The sequence below is a fragment of the Pleurodeles waltl genome, chromosome 11 (genome assembly GCF_031143425.1).
Source record: "Pleurodeles waltl isolate 20211129_DDA chromosome 11, aPleWal1.hap1.20221129, whole genome shotgun sequence".
NCBI classification, from domain to species: domain Eukaryota; kingdom Metazoa; phylum Chordata; class Amphibia; order Caudata; family Salamandridae; genus Pleurodeles; species Pleurodeles waltl.
Window position 1 is genome coordinate 126,919,759 of NC_090450.1, and position 25,207 is coordinate 126,944,965.

The window sequence follows — 25,207 nt, forward strand, 5'->3', positions numbered from 1 at the left end:
TGTCAATGGGGATATCTCCTTTTGTAATGCTGCAAGGATGTATTCCTGGAACTAAGCTGAATAGAGAATGGATGGGTAAACAGTATATTGATGCCGTTTGTTTATCAGGAGTAGTGGATGTGAAGATGATGATTCAATGCATGCAAACATACAAATGATTATGAGTGGAGTGATAGGCAGAATCTGAGTGTTTAATCTTCATAGTAGTTCTGAAGATGCAGCCACCACTACATCGTCTTTCAGTACCTTACCTATCCCAACCGCCCAACTGAGTTTGAGTAGCTGGGTAAGAGTGAAAAAACCTAGTTACATCAATAAAGGTGAAATTAAACTTTCTGATCCTGTACAAGTGATTCGGTTTTGCCCAGGGTTTTGCATAGAAAGGGGAAATTTGGAATAGAGACAGAATAGTGGTAGTATCAAGTGAAAAGGTAAAGTATGTACACTATCCTTTAGGTATGATGGATGTCATGGAAAATATAAACAATGAGACCATACTTTACATATTTACAGAAAGCTAGACGCCTCCCTGAACATTTAAAAGATTATGTGGTAGGCCAGCATTAGGTTGTTAGTCTAACAGGTTCATTTTGCGTACTGTCCACTTATGCATTATGGTAGAGAACTGTTTTGTTAATTTGAAATTTGTCAATACACAGTGTACATAGTAAGTTGATAATTTTTCTATGTATTATCTTTGTTCTATTTTATTCTTAATCGGGTTTATTAAAAGGGGAAGATAGGTTGTGCATTTGCCTTGGATGGAATGCGACTGGTGATGTGGAATGTTGGGAAGGTTTGAGGTGGGGCAGTTGGGATATGTGAGGTACTTAAAGGCGGTGTCATGGTTGCCGCGTCTGGAGAGCTAATCAGAATATTAAATACCCAATTTCCTTGAAGTACATCTTGGATGGGTCACCTTTCTACAGTCAAAAGGCTTATTAATGACCAAGGGTTGGATGTCATCTGAAAAGCCGATGGAGCTCGTCCATGCTCTGGAGTACTACACCAGTGACAACAGCAATGCCTAAAGTCAGTCCTAGTCATCCTGAATGGTCTGTGCCAACTAGGGAACAAATTCCTCTTGGCCTGCTGGCAAGATCTCTGCGACCATATCCCAATATGCATAGGAGTACCTACCCAACAAAAAACTGGCATTGACTCACCTAATGGCAAAGCTAGCTAATGAGAACTAATGAGAACATCCTCTTGTAGGCTGGTAAGGCCTTCTTGTGACTCCGTGTGTCCAGCGCCTGTGGGTCACTCGTAGGGGCTCCACTGACTTCTGTTGGCCTTCCTGTGTGCTGACTGCCAGATCTAACTCCCCTCCAGGGTACAGTCTCCTGGACCTTGCTGGTCCCCAAAGCTTTGCAAACTCTTCTGGAACTCTGGTTTGCATTTGGTGACCTGGCCAGTCACTAAACCTCCTGCAATCCGTCGACTGTCAAGGGACAGCTTGTAGGCGGCTCCTGGGATCTTCTGCAACTCCTGGACCTGCACCTGGACTTCTTCCTCCACCGACTTTCAGGAACTTTACCTCTAGGAGGGTGGGCATTGCCACCAGCACCGCCTGGGCACCTCCAAGGGTGCTGGACTGTCTCCTTCCTTTCCAGGTCCTCCACCTCCAGAATCCGTAACTGGATTCCACCGGCCTGGTCCACGGGTTGTGACAGCAGCTGGACAATCAGTCATCCACTGACTACAGAGAGAGTCTTCTCCCCTCTGCATCTGGGACCCCTGGTGTAGGTACTCCTGTCTTCTGGGTATCCTCGGGTGGGGGCACTCTCCAACCTTCCTCTTGTCTGTTGGTTTCTTCGGGGTCCACTGGGTAGGAAGGGTCCTGAATCACACAAAATCCAACAACTATTCCCTGTGTTAGCCCATGGGACAACTGGGGAGATAACTACATTGCATCTGGTCGCTGGGGACACACTGGTGTTTTCATCTACCTCCAGCCCTTACCTAACTACCACACTTACCTTAGTTGGGTTCAAGATTACACATTCCACCTTATTATATGGTTTGCCCTCCCCACCTCTTTCCAAAAAATAGGGCCCTGTACATTTTATGCTATTTCCGTTGGTTTTGTGCATATATTCAGGCCTCAAAAAATCATAAAAATGTTACTAGATCTGCAGGTTGAGTAGCTTGAATAATCTACCTACCCGACCTAATGTACTTGACTCTGAAACAGGTCTCAAACTGTGTGATCCCAGGGAAATATTGTATTTTACAGTGTCGCCTTTTTCTTCATTCTCACACGAGCACCCCTTCATTTCTGCTGTAAAAAATCCTCTTTTGTTTGATTGAATACACTAAACATTTGCTCCATGTACAATAAATCTGGCCCACTTATAGGGTACACATGATCCATAATTTGCCTCTTAGTTTACTAACAGCTTTGCGATCAGGGCAGGAGTGTTTCTCAGTTTATGTTTAAACACTCACTTTTAATAAGTATACTACTAATGCATTATGTGGTAGGGCACTGTCATTTACAGATCGTAAATTTCCAAGAAAAGTCCAAAAACATTCCCACTAACTTGCAGCTTTACTGATAACACTATATAATGTATTATTAATAATCTGTAAAAATTGGGTTTCAGAAAACATTTATCATTTGCACATCACCAAATAAAGTGTTCTGACTTTTTTTTATCTTATTAAAACATTTTATCACAAGTACAAAAAATGGTCTTTCACAGCTACTGACATGTACTGACTTGTAAAGTTGACTGAGTTGTATAAATGGTGTGTTAGGAAAAAACTGATACGGCTTTTCATTTCACACATGTCAGACAGTTCACCTTACAAAATCCAGGAACTCTGCAGTTACACAGAAAAGTAATTGCATTGCAAGAAGACAAACTGGTGTTTGACCTGCTTCTCTCAACACAGAGTAAATGTGACCAGAATAAGATTTAAAGGCATCTAATTGTTAATTCAGTTTATGACTGAACAGAACACCTGTTCTTTGTCAACTTGCCGAATAGCTTGACCTGATTAAATAGGACTTGACACAGCAAGTGGTCAAGCAGATTTTTCGAGCCCTGATATTGTGAGTAGGTATATCCAGAAGGAGATATAGCAATGCTAGTTTAGTAGCAGTGCTGTAGTAAAGAATCTTTTATTTTTGCACCAGTTGTGTTTCTTTCTTGTGAGTGAGTTACTGTCTGACTACTGTGGTATTGCAAGTGCTTTACCATCCTCCTGGATAAGCTTCAGCTGCTTAGCTCAGCTATCCCTAGAGAGCTTTTGCTATCTGGACACTGATTCACTATCACTAAGTGTTGCCAGAACTCAGTATAGGGTGCCACACAAACTGAGTCAGCTTCCATCATCGCTTTTAGCCAGTAAGATAGGTGAGAATTCTTCATCCCTATACCAGATGTGCCAGTTGGGTGCAGTACCTACAGTGACGTGGGAAGGAACGTACACCTTCTTGAAATTATTTGGTTTTACATATTAAAACCATATCTGATCCTTATCTACTTCTCACTAAGAGAAAATAAATAATCTGACATACACATTTCACTTTATTAATTCTACAAATACTGAAACATCCAGCACCCTTATGTAACAAGCAATTTGTAATGCAATAGGTCTCGCATTTGTGACCGTTAGAGCTATTGGTGTTGTAAGTATCTAATTTAACTTTTCTTGCCACATAATTTGGTCAACCCTGCCCCATAATTTGTTCCACTCCCGCCACATAATTCCAGTGGCCCTGCATATAACGGAAGCACTTCCATTTACCTGCTGCCTCTATCTGCAGCAAAAAAGTTAGCATTTTAATTTAAATCTGCCATGCTAATTACAATAGAAATGCTTGTTTCCTTGGGGGCGATGGGCAAAGATTTTTATTTTGCAGAGAAGAGAGACTACTGGGGATGGCCTTATCTTGGGGGCAAGTCCAAATTATGGAACGGGTGGATGTATCTGCAGGAGTGTTAACTGTAGAATTTTAAGGTAGGCTTTACAGAGAGGCTTCAAAGCATGGTGAGGAACTGAGCTTGGGAGAAACCTTGATCGCTGTCAGCGGTGCAGTGTCCGTTATTATGTAAGGAGGGCCTAAAAGAGAACACTGATGAGCATGGTGCGTGTGCCCATGCCATACTATGCTATTTACACTGAACAATATACCCTCAGAGAAAAAAAGGACACAAGCAAATGGAGAGGTTCAAAGAGTGCATAACAAAAAAAACGATGGGGTGGGGGTGTGGGGGGGCAGTTGTGATGGAACATACAATGGGACCCTTAATACAGAATGACCAAGGCACTCAGAGGAGCAAAGTTCCGCAAAGTTTGTAGGAGAAGGTATCCCTGGTCGTATGAGTCCAGAAGCGGAGAAAAAAGCGCTGATTCCGAGTTAGTGTTGAGTGATGTCTTTATTCTTTGACAAAGTTTGTCGTAGGTAAGTTGTGTCTTGCAGAAAAACAGCCAACACGTGTTTCGTCACACAAGTGACTTTATCAAGGCTGGGCCCGTCCGGCCAAGGAAAGTGAGACCGCAAATGGTAAGTAGGAAGGTAGTAGGTATGTGTTGAGCCTGGCAAGGTCAATGATTAGTCTTCAAGCGATCGAAGAAAGAGACGAGGAAGCCCCGATAAGCCTCCCAACAACGTCCTGAGTCGGCTTGCAAGGCCCACCGATCCGTCCGTAGAAACGCGACAATGGGACCCCATGCCCAGAAATATAAGGAACTCTCTAGAAAGGAGCAGGCTCATGACAAGCGTGGCAGAGAGGCAGCAGACAAGAAAGAGGCTGACTCTGGGGAATAACTACCACTGCACACAAAGACGTTCTGCATAAGCCACTGGATGAGCCAAAGCCTGGCTGGAGATGGGCTAGAGAGGAATGAGTTTATAGCAGCGAGTTAAGCTTAGCTTCTGTATGGGGTTACCAAAAAAACAACCAAAACACGAACTGTCAAGAACCAAACACACTGAAACACTATCTGTTGTTTACATGTGTCTTAATTTACTTGAATTAGGCTAAAATGAAGAGAAATATTCAACCAAATTTTGCTCTGAGCATACAGTCTTCAAGCAGTGACAAACAGATTATAAATGTGCGGAAATTGGAACTCCTTGGAAACACTGCGTCTGGTGGCTGGATTATTTAACCAAACATTTGAAGGAGTTCAAGGCTAAATCGCACAAGTGTTCGGGTTACTAACTAGGATGTTCACTTTCTTTAAAACGTCAAGTGTCTTCAGCTTGCATGTTAGCATCTCTTGTTGTCGGAGTCACATGCATTCCCTTTGTTTATACAGCTGTAGAGCGCTGCTCTGGTGGCTTAGTTTCCATCATAAACAGAAGAACGCTGTTGTGGTGGGGGTGGGGGGTAATGGAGAGGCTCTGCATGTAGAGAGGTAGAAAGTGGAGCTCACACACACACACACCAGTCGCAGAATAAACAAGGTATGCAGCAACTATGGTAACTCATAGCAGCCGGTGCGTCTATTAATGTAATTAGGGTAAGTTCTATAGTGAATGAAGCACTGATACAGGGACCGCCCGGGTCTAGTTTCCTTCACAGTTAGTGTAATCGCGGGTGTGCAAAGATGAGGGCACTCCGGGTTAATGGAGTTACGGTAGTGCTCCTGTGAACACGTCGGCTGCCTCCAATTCAGGATGGTAGTGACCGGAATATGGAGAGACTCAGGGGGAGAAAGTGATTATTAAAAAAAAAAAACAAGCCAAAGCATTTCAGCTCTCCCGCTGCCATGGAGCACGAAGGGGAGAGCCAAAAGAAAAAAGTAGGTCACCCACAATAAAGCATAGCAACAATCGTGCTATAATCCATGTAACAGGGTCAGTCTGCAAGGTGCAGCAAAACAGCCTAAAGGTGGGACAAACTTAAAGCATTTACCAATGACAAAGGATTTTGCACAGAAATCCCAGGAACAAATGAAAGTGATGGGCGTGGCTAAACACAACAGATAGATTACAACAGGTCGAAAAGCAGCACTTGCACGCTTCTATGCTCGACCTAAAAAGTAAGAGTACCCAGTAATTCATGACCATGCGCAATCCGTTTAACTTGAAGTAAACGTTTTTTGTAAGAGTATCATCTAACATCAAAAGGAATTCTAGCCCCACCTCCATACAAACCTACTTAACCTTCGTTGTCTAAGTCCTGCCACAGTTTCTCATTATGGTTGAGGTCTGTACTTAGTAGACATGACAGTTTTAAAATCCGGATTCTTTTCTTTCGCAGATTTTCAGATTTACTGTTACATTTACAATCAATATCTTGTCCCATGATCCACTCCACAATAAAGATAAATGCTGGACTAATGGTCTCACTTTTTCCTGTTGAATATGTTAGTATAGAAAGGAAATCCTAGTTAAATCAATGATTGTGAAGTGTGCAGGTCCTCAGGAGTAAAACAGGCCCAAGTAATCATCTCTCCATTATAACACTGTAAAGTCAGTATGAAGTCCTTGTGGTGATATTCATTGCTTGATGTTTGCCAAATATGTTGTGGATTATAAACAAACTCCATCTAATCTGACCACAGGAGATTGTTTCACAATTCTTGTGATTCATTTGGGAGCTGTTCCTTTTGGAGACCAATATTTGTACTCCTGGTTATTCTTCAATGAAAGTTCTATGTGCTCAGTCTTCATAATGGTAGAAATCACAATCCAATATTGACAGAGGTATGTAGATCACCAACATGTGTTTCTCTGTGATCTGAGCACATCATACAGTTCCATTATGAATTTAGTGGGACAACAGTTACTTTAATAAATGTTTCTTGCTACAAAATGAGGATTTGTATTGTTTTAAAATGACTTACTATCAATTCCCAGATGAAAACTAGCGACAATTCTTTTTAAGACCTTTAGGTACCTGTTAAGCTAGCCGCAAACATGTAAGCTACAGTGAAAATTGACACTTACGTACAGGTGGTCACACTTCGTAAATCATGTGCACTCATTCAGCAACATTTTCATTTAACTACCTTCTTAACTAAGATGGAAGCATTAAGAATGCACTTTAGCACAAGACATCTGAATGTTGATTTTTTTGTATTTAATAAATCATTACAGTATAATTTGTGGGCTGAATTAATCCAACGTCGAATGACATGTCCGGCAATGGGGCAGCCTAGATGAACGTCAGATGAATCTTAATTTGTAAAACCAGATAATCGTAATGGGGAAATACTTTCATTTTCACATCAATGTACACGTATTTGGCTGTCCTTAGAATGAAGCTAAATCTCAGTGTCAACCTCTGGCCTTCAATGCTATGCCACAAATGTGACATTGTCCCCTCGATTCTGGAACCACTAAAATCATCAGCTTAGCCCCATTTGGATGCAGAGATTTCACAGTTTAAATCACTGCTCACGATTTAGTTGTACTAGTCAACAGTCTGAGGTGCCTTTGTCAGGAAAAAGCTCTACAATCATCAAAAGGTCAAGCAATATATGCTTGCTACAACATTTTGACTTCCTATGGGTCACAAGGGTGAAATATCAAACAGCCAGACACTGCCCCCACCAGATAGGCCAGCAGTCACAGAATCATCACTGATCCTATCAATGAGAAGCTGACGGGGTGCCTCACTGCACTAATGCAAGCAGATCTGTATGAGACGATTAAGTGTGGCGGTTGATCTGAGCCAGCAGGTTCCAGATGGCTGTGCTGGAAGAATTATTCAGTCATGTGGAGAGATCTGTAGACTGACTACATGAAATCCTTCAAGGAAGTGGTAGGTTGAATACACCCTCCCTTCTGAACATTTGTGTGGCCCCAGGGGAGGAAAATACTGCAACAAGAGACAATGTGTCCTCTGAGGTTTGACAGACAGCAGGGAGTGGTCATGAGAAAACTGTTATAGCGCATATGACCTGTGTCATGAAGCAATACGAAAGAACCTCCTTTGTATGCAGGGAAAGGAGAGTCAAGGCAGTTTGCTCCAAACTTCTTCCAGACAGTTGACCTTTTCTTCAGAGGGCAAAACATGAACACTCTCCTTTCCAGAGCACATGCTCAACTACTTTATTGACCTTTCTTAAAAACGTAGAGTAAAGCTAACAGCTCAATAACTGTGTTTAAAGATGGTACACGCATAACATTCAGCTTTGTGCCCTATTTGATCCAAATCACTCTAAAGAGCGCAAAGCAGTTCCATAAGAGATAGCAATGAATAAGCATGTTAGTGCTAAAGAGTTAGAAAGTGTTCAGGTGCCCTCACCAACTGTGGCAGAAGATTCCAACAGCATGTGAATCTGCAGAAGGTCATGAATTGGAGATTACATTGTTTCTTCCTGTAACAAGTAGTGGTCGATGGCTGTGTCTGTGGATTGCTAATGCAGATTCAGAGGCATTCATTTTCAGGATACAAATCTGCATTCAGAGGTGCAGAAAATTCCAGGCATTTCCTACTGAAAAGCACATAGAAGTGCAGGGCACCTTGCTCCTCAGGCTTAGGAAAACTCACACCTCCCTGGAATCCCACTTTAATAGTTTTGATGATCTGTTGGATAATATATTGACCAGGGACCCCATTCAGACATGTTCAGCCATTTTGATTTGCTCAGTTTGTGGCCCAATTTTAACTGGTCCAGTGTTTAGAGCATTCATATTGGATTCTGTACAGCTAATCAGTCCAGAATGGTTGAGACAACCGAATATCTTAGTTATCAGGCTTTGAGGAAGGTCTAGGTAACAGTGTAGTAGAGTTCAAATGCACAACAAATTTATGTCCATCTTGCAGCTGCAAAAGGAAAGTATTAAGTTGGGAGTTCAAACAAAGCAGCACCGTACTTTTAACAGGCATTTGCTTTTGTGATACATACCTCAGCTTCTTTACACTCTTTCATGACTTCAGTGGCTTTCTCCTCGAGGTTCTTCAATTCTTCTGTAAGCTCTGTAACATCTCTGTCATTATCTGATATTTCTTTCTCTGTACGGACTACCGATTCTTCTGCTTTCTTAAGATTTCTGGAAAACAAATACAGCTGTATGTAAAACAATGCTGAAAAGATGCTAGGAAACCAGATTACATTCTTTCATCATTATTGGAGTACTGATATTGCATGAGGAAGAATTGGACATTTACTGCTTTGCCAAACTACTTACCAGGAGGCCTTGAGATCAGAAAACGGTTCTGGTCATCAGAGGAAGCAAAATGTTTACAATCCTCAAATGACCTATCAAGTCTTGAAGCAGAGATTTATGACATGGTTGAATGATGAATACCAAGCATGATGCCCACCAAGGAGTCTAGTGGGACAAACAGAGGGTAATCTATCATTTTGTTAAACAGGTAGACATCTGACAGGAAAGGCTTCTTTATCTTCCTTGTCTGGATTAACTAATTCCTCATGAATTGAAAGCAAGTGATATAGCAAATAAAGCCACTGGGATGGGTTTTAAGAAAGTTTGGCTTGGCTGTGGTGCCTGGGGTTGAGTCAAAGGCCGGCAATGACTGGGCATCGAAGAACCCAAAGGCCATACAGTACCAAACAGATGAAAATATATGTCAAGACTCATCAGAAGACTTCACTTCGAGAGCAGCCCAAGCCTAAAGGTGGGTCTTGGTCGTGATCTAGAAGCTGCAGGAGTTGATCCCTAAATCAATCGTCAACATTCTCCAAATTCTAAGGTAATTCAAAGAAAAACAAATAAAAGTAGGACTCTGCCTCTTCCTGCTACTCTTGTACACTTGAGAAGTCAGGAGGGTGTCTCCATGTCTCTCAATCCCGCTAAAGAAGTCTGACCCCCATCATGCAACTTGTTACAGTACGACCAGAGTTTGAGGCTGTCTGTGACAGAGTACCACAATGCCATGCTCTGGCTCTTCAGATCCCTTCAAACTCCCTCTGGAGAGCCGATAGGTCCTTCATCTGGGAAACTGCAGGAGGATCGCCCTTAGAGCCAGCAGACCCACTGAATCATCACTGAACCTCTTCCGGTACCCATAACTACTTCAGACTGGTTCCTGGAGCCATCATTAAGGCCTCTGTCAGATCAAGCTGGTAACCCTGGCCCACCGCCGAGAAAATCTCTAGCATAAAAAAAGACCAAATCCGAAAGTAAACTTTCCAATGGGGCGAACCTGGCCACTGTAGCCAGACCAAACTTAACTGTGATCGCCCTTACCTTTTGACTTTGCCTGTCCAGCTTGAGCGTGTGGTTGGTTGGAGCTTTGCACTTTTTAGCGCTAGGAAGCTCTAAATGTCATATCACTGGTTCTCTTCATCGTCATTTTGCCGTCTGTTGCTCTATAAAATATATACTATGTTTACAATTTGAAGTGGGATTTTTATCATGTATTGATAAATGTTTTACACTTGTTTCCTTTGAGTTAAAGCCAACCACTCTGTGCCACAGCTACTCAGGACTGGGCAAAGGCTTAAATTAACGCAACCTAACTGGACCTCATATATAACAGTGAATTTACTTGGTGGGGTCTCACAACCACACCCAACTAATCTACATTTATCACATTGGTATTTTAACAGTGGGTCCCCTGACCAAGTTATCAAAGAAGGAATTCCCCACAATCCTGGCAGGTGGTTGCTGCTAGTTTAAAACTGGCACTTTTTTCCCAGGTTGGTAGCAAATGGGTCTGCTTTTGGTTGACTCCACTAATCAAAATACCTGCCTTACTTGAGACTAAACAAGTTCCCATTCGTGACATTCTCCTGATCCTGCTGAGACTGCCTTTTCAGAAGTTAGACAAGCCAGAAAGAAAATCCGCTTTTATCTGTATGCAAAGTTTATCAGAAACCGTGTATCCCCATGAAATACTCCAAGATGTCCACCAGATTGCTCAGGATGGACAGAGGTTGACGTGGTAGCCATGTGCACACAAGAGGAAATATGGAAATACCACCACCTTTCGGAGAGTATTAGAAGTGTTTTCAGGACAAGCGAAGGGGTCGCCGAAAGGACACAGTGAGGAGCTATTGGGGAGTGGAGACTTGGAGGAAACAGCAGCAGTGGGGCATGTAGATGTTGCACAGGAAGTGACCAGGTCCCCGTTGAGAGCAGTGGGGGGATGAGACGCAAGGCCAGAGCAGGAGGAGACGTTGAGAGGCATGACGGGGCTGATCCTAAACGCATGAAAAGAACCGGAAGAAAGCAAGGTTAGAGGAGAAGTGTGCCATATTGGTGGTGACCTGAAGAAGAAAGGCAATGAGAGCCAAACTGCTCCGGTCCTTTACCGGGCAGTGGCTTCATGCAGGGGCTCATAGTTGTAAATACAACCTGGCTGGAGGAAAGTAAAGGGCGAGACACCTTTTATATGGGTATATCAGCATGAGGAATGTGGTGTGAATGGATGTGGTGTGAATGGGTGTGGTAACCCCAGCCGATGACACTAATTGACTCTGGTGGAAGGGAGAGTATCATGCTTCACAGTGTGAAGAGTTTTTTTTTTTTTTTTAATCCCTTTTCATCTAAGTAACTGATGTAGTTAAGGTGCTTTATGCTCTCCAGAGGGACCAACTTGCTGCACATCTAATACACAATGGTGGGAGAGGGAAACACCCCCACTTGTTCCAAATAGAAGAGGACTACACTGGGGGGGGAAAGTGGACCTTAAGCGATAGTCTAAAGAAACAATACAACAGTCTACCACCTAATAAAAACCTTTGTGTCTAAACACTCAGTTGGTCATGACTACAGCCTCTTGGACAGTTCTAATGTAAAATTCCTTATTTTATTTAGCCTCTTTGAATAGAAGGGATTGTTTTCCTCCATGTTCGTTGATGTGATACATGCTTACTGTGTTGTCTGTACTTAACACTGATGAATTTTGTATTTGACGTAGAAAGGAATGGAGCCCTAGTATGAATCATCTCAACTTCAGAATGCTGATGTGTATCTTGGTTTCTTTCTACAAAGATTTGCCACAGACCTGAAAATCTTGTAAGTGCCTGCTCCGGCTTTCTAATGAGTGTTATGTCAAACTAAGCATCTTTCTGCAGAACAGACTGACTGATGTGTTCTTGTGTTAAATTCACCACATGAGAGCTTGATTCATCTGAGGTGTTATTTGTATCCAGTCTCCGAAAACACCCGTCTTTTGCAACCACTGCCTTTCCAACGCTTCTTGAAAAGGCCTCATGCAAAGTCAGCTGTGTGGAATCAAACAAATGAAGGATGACATCCCCAACAAAGGACTTTAATACTCACAATGATTGTCTTTTCTCACTGCAGGTGTTTCACCATAGCTGCTAAGCAAGACAATTGTGCTTCTGTTGGAAAAAGCCTTTTCTATTTTTGTGCCCAGAACTGCTCCTAAAAAGTAAATTGCTGAGGATGCAAGGAAGTTTCTGTTTAATGTAAAGCAGATATTATTGAAGAGTTTACAGTGTGTGTAGTAGACTTTGTTGCTGCCTTTGAAGTTCTTGCATTGATTAGCTCATGATCTAAGTAAGGTAATTTGCCTCTTTTTGCTGATTCTTTGCAAGTCGGGTTCACCATCGAGGCTCTTGGGGGAATGTGTTTTCCATGGCATGGTCAGTAATTTATGCTTAAGCTTTTCCTCCCATTCCCCTATTACCAAGAGTTCTGACAAAGATCAAGAACGAACGCTGCAAGCTTCTTCTGATTGCTCCGGCATGGCCTCGCCAGTATTGGTACACAGAGCTCCTTCTCCTCTCAGAGAACCGCAGCATCCCTCTACCAGTGATGCCGTCCCTGCTAACAATGAACGAGGGTCAAATTGTCCACCCGGATCCGGCTTCACTTCCCTTGACAGATTGGCTCCTGAACACCATGAGTTTGCGCACCTAGATATACCTTTGGATTGTAGAATCATTCTCGCCAGGGCTGCAGCTGAGAGTACCAGCAAATGTTATTGTCTGAAGTGGAAAAGGTTTTGCTCATGGTGTACACAAGCTCAGGTGCATCCTTTATATTCATCGCCAGAGCAAATACTGCCTTGTCTTCTCCTGGCCAGATCAAGATTGGCTATCTCGTCGATTAGAGTCCACTTAGCAGCTATTTCCCGCTATAGACTTACAGATAACGTACCTCCTATGTGGGCCGCAAGAGTCCTAAAGGTGTTTAAGGGACTGTTCAGGTCTTTTCCTCCAGTCAGGCCTCCTCCTCCATCATGGCAGCTTAATTTGGTCTTGTCGCAATTAATGAAGCCTCCGTTTGAGCCAATTCACAAAGCAGATTTCTATCTTGTAAGGTCGCTCTCCTTCTCACTCTTACCTCAGTCAGAAGTGAGCGAGATTCAAGCATTCACTATACAATACCCTTTCTTGCAGTTCAAGAGAGACAAGGTAATCTTACGAACGAACCCAGAGTTTATACCTAAAGTCCTTTCGGATTTCCATATTAACCAGCCGGTGGTACTGACGTCGTATTTCCAAAATCCATCAACGCCGGTGGAGCAAGCTCTGCATTCATTGGACTTTAAGAGTTGCCTGAAGTTTTATCTCGGTAGAACTAAGCATTTTAGACAATCGAACCAACTTTTTGTAGCATTTAGTGCTCCCCGTAAAGGAGGAGCGTTGTCCAAGCAGGGGATTGCAAGGTGGATAGCCTCTGCGATTAACCATTGTCATACAGCAGCTGGAAAACCTTTAAAGAATCCAACTCATTTGCATTCAACAAGGCAGGGGGCCGCATCCACAGCACTTTTTGCAGGGGTGCCCATCCAGGACATCAGCAGGGCAGCCACTTGGAAGTCAACGGATACATTTGTGAAACATTACTGTTTAGAAGAAACACAGCAGGGTGATATGACATCTATTCCAGTAACGGTATTTCTTCGTTCCTTTTTCCCACCATCCCAGTATACTTTGCACACATTGTACAGCTTTGTTTCTTTCTTTGAGGTTGTGATATTTCTTATTTTTCTGGTCAAGATGCTGTTCTTCTATCATATTCATTGCTTATCTAATATTTTGTCTCTCCTGCATGATCATGTTTCTTTAGTGATTCTGGATATATATGCATGTTCGATGGCAATATGTATAGATATATGCTATACAATGTGTTTCATTACTGCTTGCTATTCTGATTCAAGCATGTGATTCTATGAAAGTTCCAATACTGGAGTAAGAAAATTAGTTACTTACCTGTAACTGTAGTTCTCCAGTATTGGAATCTTTCATAGATTCACATGCGACGTACCCTCCTCCCCTGGGAAGCTCACGGTTACCTGTCTTCTTCGGATACTCTAGCACTTGTACTTTGGAAAATCTGAGGGAATGGAGCTTCTCACAGGAGGGTTCTAGAGGGAGGGGAAGCCTGATTGGCTGGGACTTGCTTTGGTCTTTTTTACTCATGTAGACAAGGATAGGCTACTAAAGTGAGGGCCTTTGGGCTTTTTTTCATTGCAGTAGCTTCTATATTGCTATTTTGATGTACCGGGGGCTCACATCTCGACGACCGGGAAAGGTTCAAGCATATGCATCTATGAAAGATTCCAGTACTCGAGAACTACAGTTACAGGTAAGTAATTAATTTTCTTACATGTTTCACGGCTAGGGCAACCACCGCACTTACTATCACAAAACAGTCAACAAAAACAATAACCTCATCAAGAGCAGAGATATTATCAACTCCAAAGGATTCTAGAATAACCTTAATTTTGGATGCAGTTATCCCCGGGACTCTAATGCTAGAACGTACTTTGCCTAGCAAGGTGTGCCCTTATTCACTCTCAAATATGCCATGAATGGAGGCAGCCTCTGTGGAACTGAGACCGAAAGGACTGAGAAGCCGTGGAAGCAGAGGGGTATCTATATTGTTGGAATCCTCTATAAAATGAATACCCCCGACCTCTAGCACCCCGAAAGGGATGTCTTTTAAACCTCAGCGTGCCAAGAGACCTGGCTGTATCGTTATCAGTTTTTATTGACTGAAGTGCGTCAATGTGCTTTCCGAATAGGGCTTCACCATCAAAAGGAAGGTCCAGAATCTTGTTTTGAACCTCCAGCCTAAACGAAGTTGCCTGGAGCCAACCCTGCCTTCTTAGAACAGCTGCTCCTGCCATCTGCCGGAAAGCCGTGGTAGCGATATCCATCGCACAGTCTATAACCTCTGCAGAAGACCTCTCACCCTCCTGAAAGACTTTCTTCGCTTCTAACTTCGAGTCCTCTGGCAGCTGATCTAGATAGGGAGCAATGTCGGCCCATAGCCGTCTTTCATATCTGCCCATGATAGCCAAAGAATTAGAAGCTCTTATCATAAGCGAAGCCATCAAAGAGAAACACCGCCCAATTTTATCGAGCCTTCTACCCTCCTTGTCCGGTTGAGTAGATATTGCCGCCAAAGCGTTTCTGGGTCTACATTGTGCAGCCTGGGCAATGACTGAGTCCGGTTTGGGGTGCCCCGTGAGGCAGGCTGGAGTGTCTTCCGGGGCCTTATACTTCTTGTCAAGGAGAGGAAAAACCGGGGTGTCAGTCGCCGGGTTTTTCATTACCTTGAAGCTCTCATCCCATATATAGTCCACTATTGGCATCAACTTTATACTTTTTTGGAAAGGCTCTTTGAAATCATACAGGAAATCCCCAATGTCACCCAGAGGGGAATCTACTGGAACTGGGGAGGGTGATGACGAGGTAGGAATCTGATAATCATCCCATTCCGTTATAGCATCTGGCAATTCTCCCTCCTCTCTGTCATTGTCAGATAAAGACAGATCTTGTGTTGGAATTGAAACTGGCATCTGTGGTGGTACATGTAACAGCGGGATGAACCGGAGTAGAAGGAAGAGGTACAGAGGGTGGTATTGATGGTTGCTGCACTTCCGAGCTGGCCGGCAGAAACCGCCTTCTGTAGTCATCCAACATCAGCTGTAAGTCGGCTATGAGTGATCCCAGCAAAGAGACAATCTGCTCCTGATAAGGATACTGCTGTGGTTGGGAATAAAATGAGTGTGAATAATGCTGAATGTCCTCCTCTAGATCCTTGCACTTCACATGCAGTTCTGATGGGCTATGCGCAATCCCAAATGGGCCCTCGTCCTCAGAATCCTCCTGTTCCAAAAGATGTGTAGGTACCAATGCTGATACCCTACTTGTAGATGTAATCAATGGTGAGAGCAAATCAGACTTATGTCTTTTACCCATCGTCGACGGTAGTGCCAAAGGAACCAGCACTAACGACGGAGAAAGTCTTGTCGACGAGGAGGCAGATGGTAGCACAGTCGATGAGGAAGTCGTTGAGATGAGCATCACTGAAGAGGAAGCAGCCTTTGAGACAGTGGACGTTGTATTCAACAAGGCTGTAAACACTCCTTTCAATGCTGCAGTTGACGATGCAGTTGTCAACGGTGTTGTCTGCGCCGAGTTTCCAGATGGTTTTTTAACGACATGTTTTACCACAGGAGGTGGCGTTGGAGGCTCGGAAAAGGCTCTTTTGCTGCGTTCTGAGGAAACAATGTTCCTTAGAGTGTCTTTTGGATGAAACAGAACTCCTGTGTGGAGAACTGGGAGGACTGCCATCTTTAGAAGACATCTGTTTTGTCTTTTTGTGAGCTTTTCTAGGTGGATCCTCAGAATGGTGAGCCTGAGATCTGCCTCTTTTTTGAGGAGGAGGAGATTCCTCACTGTCTGAGCCAGACACTGGGTTTGATCTGGATTTCAATTTCTGGAGCCAAATCAGTAGCCTACCCTCCCCCTGTCCTTGAGGGTTTTGTTCAAAAAGGTTCTGCATACCTTGCAGTCTTTGGCTACATGGTCAGGATAGAGGCAATAAATGCAGTCCTTTGTGGATCTTCAAAGTGAAGTCTTTTTTCCACAGGTTTTGCAGGCTCTAAAAAGACTTATTTTCCTTGGCTGCCATGTCGAATTTTGACAAAATACAACTCCCTTAGGCCAGGGAAGAAGATGACACCTTTCTTGCTGAAGAAATCCTCCTTCTTTTGAAGAAAAACTGTAGAGATAGATGGACTTGCTTTGGTCCTTTTTACTCAGAGACATGGATAGGCTACTAAAGTGAGGGCCTTTTCTCATTGCAGTAGTTTCTATATTTCTGTTTTGATGTACTGGGGGCTCCCATCTTGAAGACTGGGAAGGATTCAAGCATGTGAATCTATGAAAGTTCCAATACTGGAGTAACTGAAGATATTTTATCTCCAGTCACTGACGACAGTATTGTAGATGATATTGTTAATTGTCAAGGGTACAGTTGTCTATGTTCCTTCCAACATTTGTTAAAGTCATAGACTGCATCGGCGGTAGTGATGTCAACCATGCAATACCTTGGTCTGTGACCTTGTGACGGAGTGGTGGTCTTAATTTCGGGACGGTGTCATGAACGCTGTCCTTGTCAAAAACAAAGCCACTGACGGGGATAAAGATATAGCTTTTGGCACTGGCAAACATTAATAGTGCTTTATTGGTTATAGAGTAATATTTTTGACGTTATTCAGGCAATATTTTGCCAGTCATTGATGCTAGGTTTGAGCAGGCAGTCTCCTTCCTTAACATCACTCCTATGAGGTTCTCCTTCTGGTTTTTCCATTGAAGAATGTTCATAGTGTGAATGCACTTTTGAAGGGGCTTCACCTTCCTCCCCAGAAGAATGAATATTTTGTGATTTTGACAAGCCACAACAACAATCTTCTCTCACTGTCTTTCAAAGTCTTTGCAGAAAAAGTTCCACAAACGTTAACATTCTTTAGCTTTGTGAGTCAGATGCAGACAATAAATGCACACATTATATGAGTCTTCAGAGAGAAGTCTCTTTACCACATTGCCTAAAAAGGTTTTTCTTGGAAGCTTTAGACAAGTCTGAATTGTAATTGGTAAAGAAACCTTAGAATTTCAAGCAAAATTACCGAAATATTTACTGATCTGAGTAAGCAGTGCTAAAGAGACTTCCTTCACACGTTGTACAAATCTGACCTTGTTAGAACTGGTGGGAGGAGGGGACTACTGTGCTTCGCTGTGTTTGGGTGCTTTATAAGGATGTGGATAGGCTACTATTGTGCCTCTGCTGAAGCTATTCTGTGTATGTTTTACACTGCACTGCTCATTACCTCTACTATGGGACGGCAAGGATGATTCAAGCATGCAAATGCATGAAAGAACCAATACTGCAGAATAATACACTTTCTCACAAAGTTAATTTGCTAATGTACATAAAGGGGCTTGTTTTGTTAGGTAGGCAAGCAAAATAATTTGTTACATGGTTTTGGAGTAAGCAATTCAAAAGCACCTGATAAGAGGATGGAGGGCAAATGGAGGAAGGGGTTTCATTTATTGCAATGCTCATCCACGGCTTGACTAAGGCGGCTCTCAGAAGATTATACGACACCTGTGAGGGCTCCTTAGCACTAAGGTATGGGTGATGTTTACTATTTTCCTCTTAGAAGATGGATATTATGCATGATTGCAAAGAGAATTATAATGGGCCAGCTTGGCAGACTTGAGTGTAAATCAAAACAGCATGTTGATCTGAGGTTAAAGTTAACACAATTATAATTCGCACATGTAGGAAAGTACCCTCTTTTTGGCATGGTTACCCCCACTTGTTGCCTGCAATCAGTGTGCTTAGACTGGGATCCTGATAACCAGGATCCCAGTGATTGTGCTCTCTCCCTCCACATTTGGTTGCTTAGGACATTTGTGCACTCCACAATTGTCACACTGGTGTCCCCTCATAAGTCCCTAGTATATGGTACTTAGGTACCCAGGGCAATAGAACACCAGGGGTCCCCCATGGGTTGCAGCATATAGTATGCCACCCATGGGAGCCCATTCAAAATCTGTCTGCAGGCCTGCCATTGCAGCCTGCCTGAAAAGGTGCATGCATCCTTTTACCACAGGTCACTACATGAGGTCGCTAGAAGACACCCCTATGGTAGGCCCTTCTAGCCCAAACGGTGGGGTGCAGGTCCCTGAGTATGAGGGCACTCCTGCATGAGCAGAGGTGCCCCTACGAACTCTAGTTCCATTGCACTGGACTTCATAAGTGCGGGGAAGCCATTTTATCCGTGTACTGGACACAGGTCACTACTTGTGTCCAGTTACACAATGGTAACTCCAAACCTGGGCATGTTTGGTATCAAACATGTCAGAATCATACCCCAATATAGCTGCCAGTATTGGCTGCATAACATACTTTGGAATGTCCTTAGAGGACCCCTCTGTATTGCTTCTACCAGTCTTCAAGGGTTTTCCAGGCATCCCGTGCTGCTGCCACTCCTCAGACAGGGTCCTGCCCTTCTGCTGCTTGACAAACTCAAGCACGGGAAGGAAGAACAAAGGATTTCCTGTGGAAGAGGGAGGCAATACCCTCTCCCCTGGAAATGGATGTTACAGTGCTTGGGAGGAGTAACCTCCCCATGCCACTGGTTTGCTTTGAAGGGCACATTTGGTGCCCTACTCGCATAAACTGGTTTACACCAGACCAGGGACCCCCGGTCCCTGTTCTGGCACAAAACTTGACAATAAAAGTGGAATAACCACTCCCCTGTACATAACCACCCCAGGGGCTTGTTCCCAGAGCTCCTCCAGATGGCCACTCAATTCTGCTATCTTGAAACCAAGATTGGCAGTGGCCACTGGGAGCATCTGAGTGGCCAGGTGTAAAGAAATGGCTCCCTGTTGCAGTTACCCCCCCTTTTTGCCTGATACTGATGCTGACTTGACTGAGAAGTGTGCTGGGACCCTGCTAACCAGGCCCCAACACCAGTGTTCTTTCACCTAAAAATGTACCATTGTTTCCACAATTGGCACACCCTGGCATCCAGATAAGTCCCTTGTAACTGGTACCTCTGGTACCAAGGGCCCTGATGCCAGGGAAGGTCTCGAAGGGCTGCAGCATGTATTATGCCACCCTAGAGACCCCTCACTCAGCACAGACACACTGCTTACAAGCCTGTGTGTGCTAGTGAGAACAAAATGAGTAAGTCGACATGGCACTCCCCTCAGGGTGCCATGCCAGCCTCTCACTGCCTATGCAGTATAGGTAAGACACCCCTCTAGCAGGCCTTACAGCCCCAAGGCAGGGTGCACTATACCATAGGTGAGGGTACCAGTGCATGAGCACTGTACCCCTACAGTGTCTAAGCAAAACCTTAGACATTGTAAGTGCAGGGTAGCCATAAGAGTATATGGTCTGGGAGTCTGTCTTACACGAACTCCACAGCACCATAATGGCTACACTGAAAACTGGGAAGTTTGGTATCAAACTTCTCAGCACAATAAATGCACACTGATGCCAGTGTACATTTTATTGTAAAATACACCACAGAGGGCACCTTAGAGGTGCCCCCTGAAACTTAACCAACTATCTGTGTAGGCTGACTGGTTCCAGCAGCCTGCCACACTAGAGACATGTTGCTGGCCCCATGGGGAGAGTGCCTTTGTCACTCTGAGGCCAGTAACAAAGCCTGCACTGGGTGGAGATGCTAACACCTCCCCCAGGCAGGAGCTGTAACACCTGGCGGTGAGCCTCAAAGGCTCACCCCTTTGTCACAGCCCAGCAGGGCACTCCAGCTTAGTGGAGTTGCCCGCCCCCTCCGGCCACGGCCCCCACTTTTGGCGGCAAGGCTGGAGGGAACCAAGAAAGCAACAAGGAGGAGTCACTGGCCAGTCAGGACAGCCCCTAAGGTGTCCTGAGCTGACTAACATTTAGAAATCCTCCATCTTGCAGATGGGGGATTCCCCCAATAGGGTTAGGATTGTGACCCCCTCCCCTTGGGAGGAGGCACAAAGAGGGTGTACCCACCCTCAGGGCTAGTAGCCAATGGCTACTAACCCCCCAGACCTAAACACGCCCTTAAATTTAGTATTTAAGGGCTACCCTGAACCCTAGAAAATTAGATTCCTGCAACAACAAGAAGAAGGACTGCCTAGCTGAAAAACCCCTGCAGAGGAAGACCAGAAGACAACAACTGCCTTGGCTCCAGAAACTCACCGGCCTGTCTCCTGCCTTCCAAAGAACTCTGCTCCAGCGACGCCTTCCAAAGGGACCAGCGACCTCTGAATCCTCTGAGGACTGCCCTGCTTCGACGACGACAAGAAACTCCCGAGGACAGCGGACCTGCTCCAAAAAGACTAACTTTGTTCCAAGGAGCAGCTTTAAAGAACCCTGCAATCTCCCCGCAAGAAGCGGGAGACTTGCAACACTGCACCCGGCGACCCCGACTCGGCTGGTGGAGAACCAACACCTCAGGGAGGACCCCCGGACTACTCTACGACTGAGTACCAAAACCTGTCCCCCCTGAGCCCCCACAGCGCCGCCTGCAGAGGGAATCCCAAGGCTTCCCCTGACCGCGACTCTCTGAAACCTAAGTCCCGACGCCTGGAAAAGACCCTGCACCCGCAGCCCCCAGGACCTGAAGGACCGGACTTTCACTGCAGAAGTGACCCCCAGGAGTCCCTCTCCCTTGCCCAAGTGGAGGTTTCCCCGAGGAAGCCCCCCCTTGCCTGCCTGCAGCGCTGAAGAGATCCCTTGATCTCTCATTGACTTCCATTGCGAACCCAACGCTTGTTCTAACACTGCACCCGCCCGCCCCCGCGCCGCTGAGGGTGAAATTTCTGTGTGGGCTTGTGTCCCCCCCGGTGCCCTACAAAGCCCCCTGGTCTGCCCTCCGAAGACGCGGGTACTTACCTGCTGGCAGACTGGAACCGGGGCACCCCCTTCTCTCCATTGAAGCCTGTGCGTTTTGGGCACCACTTTGAACTCTGCACCTGACCGGCCCTGAGCTGCTGGTGTGGTAACTTTGGGGTTGCTCTGAACCCCCAACGGTGGGCTACCTTGGACCAAGAACTGAACCCTGTAAGTGTCTTACTTACCTGGTAAAACTAACAAAAACTTACCTCCCCCAGGAACTGTGAAAATTGCACTAAGTGTCCACTTTTAAAATAGCTATTTGTGAATAACTTGAAAAGTATACATGCAATTGAAATGATTCAAAGTTCCTAATGTACTTACCTGCAATACCTTTCAAACAAGATATTACATGTTAAATTTGAACCTGTGGTTCTTAAAATAAACTAAGAAAAGATATTTTTCTATAACAAAACCTATTGGCTGGATTTGTCTCTGAGTGTGTACCTCATTTATTGCCTATGTGTATGTACAACAAATGCTTAACACTACTCCTTGGATAAGCCTACTGCTCGACCACACTACCACAAAATAGAGCATTAGTATTATCTCTTTTTACCACTATTTTACCTCTAAGGGGAACCCTTGGACTCTGTGCATGCTATTCCTTACTTTGAAATAGCACATACAGAGCCAACTTCCTACACCTGGTCAGGCAAGTGACATCAGAGACTCCTCCTGATGGGTGGTGACTGCGAAAGGACACCAAACACCCTTTTAGGGCTATATATGGACTCCCTTGGGGGTGCGTCCCCAGATTCCACGTGCAAGACTCCACCAGGACTCCTCTGCATGGTTTACTTATACTTCTGGCCACTGGAACCGCAAGTGGACTCTTCAGGAACAGACAAGACTACAACTCCCAAGACAACCTCGCCTTGCAAAATTGTTTCTCCGGCTCATTCCAGCAACCGCAACATTTCCCCTTATTTATATAATAAAGTACTACAACAGCTACAGGTTTCCAGGGAGGAGGTAGGGCGCATGTGAATCTGCAGCACTACATGCCACGAACAGATATACGCTAGGTAAGTGACATTTCCGTTCAATGAAATGTGTAGCTGCAGATACACAAGCTGTGCATGGACTGAAAAGCAGTCCCTCTCCCAAGTAAACAGTTGTTAGCCAGTAGGAGTTGAAGTGGTTTGAAATAGTGTTTTAAGCACTGCTTGACCAACATTTGCTTGCTGTCGAGAACACATCCACACAGTAGTGTTTACTAAACGTGTGTGGTGTGGACCATGTGGTTGCTTTGCATATGTCTGCCATTGGTATATTTCCCAAAAATGCCATGTAAGCCCCTTTCTTTCTAGTTGAATGTGCTTTAGGAGTACCAAATAGTTGTCTTTTAGCTTTAAGATAGCAAGTTTGAATACACTTTCCTATCCATCTGGCCAATCCTTGTTTGGAAATGGGATTACCCGTATGAGGTTGTTGAAAACCCACAAAAGAAAGTTGAGATGTTCTAAAGTCTTTTATTCTGTCTATATAGTACATGAGAGCTCTTTCTAGATAAAGTGTGTGTAGAACTCTTTCAGCAACTGAATCTGGCAGTGGAAAGAAGACTGGCAATTCCACTGACTAATGTGAAATGGTGAAACCACTTTGGGTAAAATTTTGGATTTGTCCTAAGTACTATTTTTTGTTTGTGTACTTGGAAGAAGGGTTCTTCTTAAGTGAATGCTTGAATTTTGCTTACTCTTTGTAAGGAAATGCCTCTTTGGCATGGTTACCCCCTGACTTTTTGCCTTTGATTTGAAAGTGTGCTGAGGCCTGCTAACCAGGCCCCAGCACCAGTGTTCTTTCCCTAACCTGTACTTTTGTTTCCACAATTGGCACAGCCCTGGCATCCAGGTAAGTCCCTTGTAACTGGTACCCCTGGTACCAAGGGCCCTGATGCCATGGAAGGTCTCTAAGGGCTGCAGCATGTCTTATGCCACCCTGGGGACCCCTCACTCAGCACAGACACACTGCTTGCCAGCTTGTGTGTGCTAGTGAGGACAAAACGACTAAGTCGACATGGCACTCCCCTCAGGGTGCCATGCCAACCTCACACTGCCTATGAAGTATAGATAAGTCACCCCTCTAGCAGGCCTTACAGCCCTAAGGCAGGGTGCACTATACCATAGGTGAGGGCACAAGTGCCTGAGCACTGTGCCCCTACAGTGGCTAAGCAAAACCTTAGACATTGTAAGTGCAGGGTAGCCATAAGAGTATATAGTCTGGGAGTCTGTCATGCACGAACTCCACAGCACCATAATGGCTACACTGAAAACTGTGAAGTTTGGTATCAAACTTCTCAGCACAATAAAAGCACACTGATGCCGGTGTACATTTTATTGTATCATACACCCCAGAGGGCACCTTAGAGGTGCCCCCTTAAACCTTAACCGACTACCCGTGTAGGCTAACTGGTTTTAGCAGCCTGCCACACACCAGACATGTTGCTGGCCACATGGGGAGAGTGCCTTTGTCACTCTGTGGCCAGTAACAAAGCCTGTACTGGGTGGAGGTGCTTCACACCCCCCCCCCCCCCTGCAGGAACTGTAACACCTGGCGGTGAGGCTCAAAGGCTCACCCCTTTGTTACGGCACCCCAGGGGACTCCAGCTAGTGGAGTTGCCCGCCCCCTCCGGCCACGGCCCCACTTTTGGCAGCAAGGCCGGAGGAGATAATGAGAAAAACAAGGAGGAGTCACTGGCCAGTCAGGACAGCCCCAAGGTGTCCGGAGCTGAGGTGACTAACTTTTAGAAATTCTCCATCTTGCAGATGGAGGATTCCCCCAATAGGATTAGGGACGTGCTCCCCTCCCCTCAGGGAGGAGGCACAAAGAGGGTGTAGCCACCCTCATGGCTAGTAGCCATTGGCTACTAACCCCCCCAGACCTAAACACACCCCTAAATTCAGTATTTAGGGGCTCCCTAGGAACTCAGATTCCTGCAACCTAAGAAGAGGAGGACTGCTGAACTGAAAAAACCTGCAGAGAAGACGGAGACACCTACTGCTTTGGCCCCAGCTCTACCGGTCTGTCTCCCCACTTCTAAGACACTGCTCCAGCGACACTTTCCCCAGGGACCAGCGACCTCTGAAGCCTCAGAGGACTGCCCTGCATCTAGAAGGACCAAGAACTCCAGAGGACAGCGGCTCTGTTCACCAAAGACTGCAACTTTGCAACAAAGAAGCAACTTTGAAACAACTCGCGTTTCCCGCCGGAAGCGTGAGAGTTGACACTCTGCACCAGACGCCCCCGGCTCGACTTGTGGAAAACAATCACTTCAGGGTGGACTCCCCGGCGACTGCGAGACCGTGAGTAGCCAGAGTTGACCCCCCCTGAGCCCCCACAGCGACGCCTGCAGAGGGAATCCCGAGGCTCCCCCTGACCGCGACTGCCTGCTTCTAAGAACCCGACGCCTGGTAGGGACACTGCACCCGCAGCCCCCAGGACCTGAAGGATCCGACCTCCAGTGCAGGAGCGACCCCCAGGTGGCCCTCTCCCTTGCCCAGGTGGTGGCTACCCCGAGGAGCCCCCCCTTGCCTGCCTGCATTGCTGAAGAGACCCCTTGGTCTCCCATTGATTTCTATTACAAACCAGACGCTTGTTTGCACACTGCACCCGGCTGCCCCCGTGCCGCTGAGGGTGTACTTTCTGTGT

At 45.2% G+C, this 25,207-nt stretch overlaps 1 protein-coding gene across 1 annotated transcript in view; it reads right to left on the reverse strand.

The window, feature by feature from the left end:
• SMC4 (structural maintenance of chromosomes 4) overlaps positions 1 to 25,207 on the reverse strand; it is a 451,201-nt gene that overhangs the window by 143,582 nt on the left and 282,412 nt on the right. Inside the window, exon 19 of the mRNA XM_069213253.1 lies at positions 8,818 to 8,962. Coding sequence (XP_069069354.1) covers positions 8,818 to 8,962 — 145 coding nt within the window. The remainder of the gene's footprint in view (positions 1 to 8,817; positions 8,963 to 25,207) is intronic.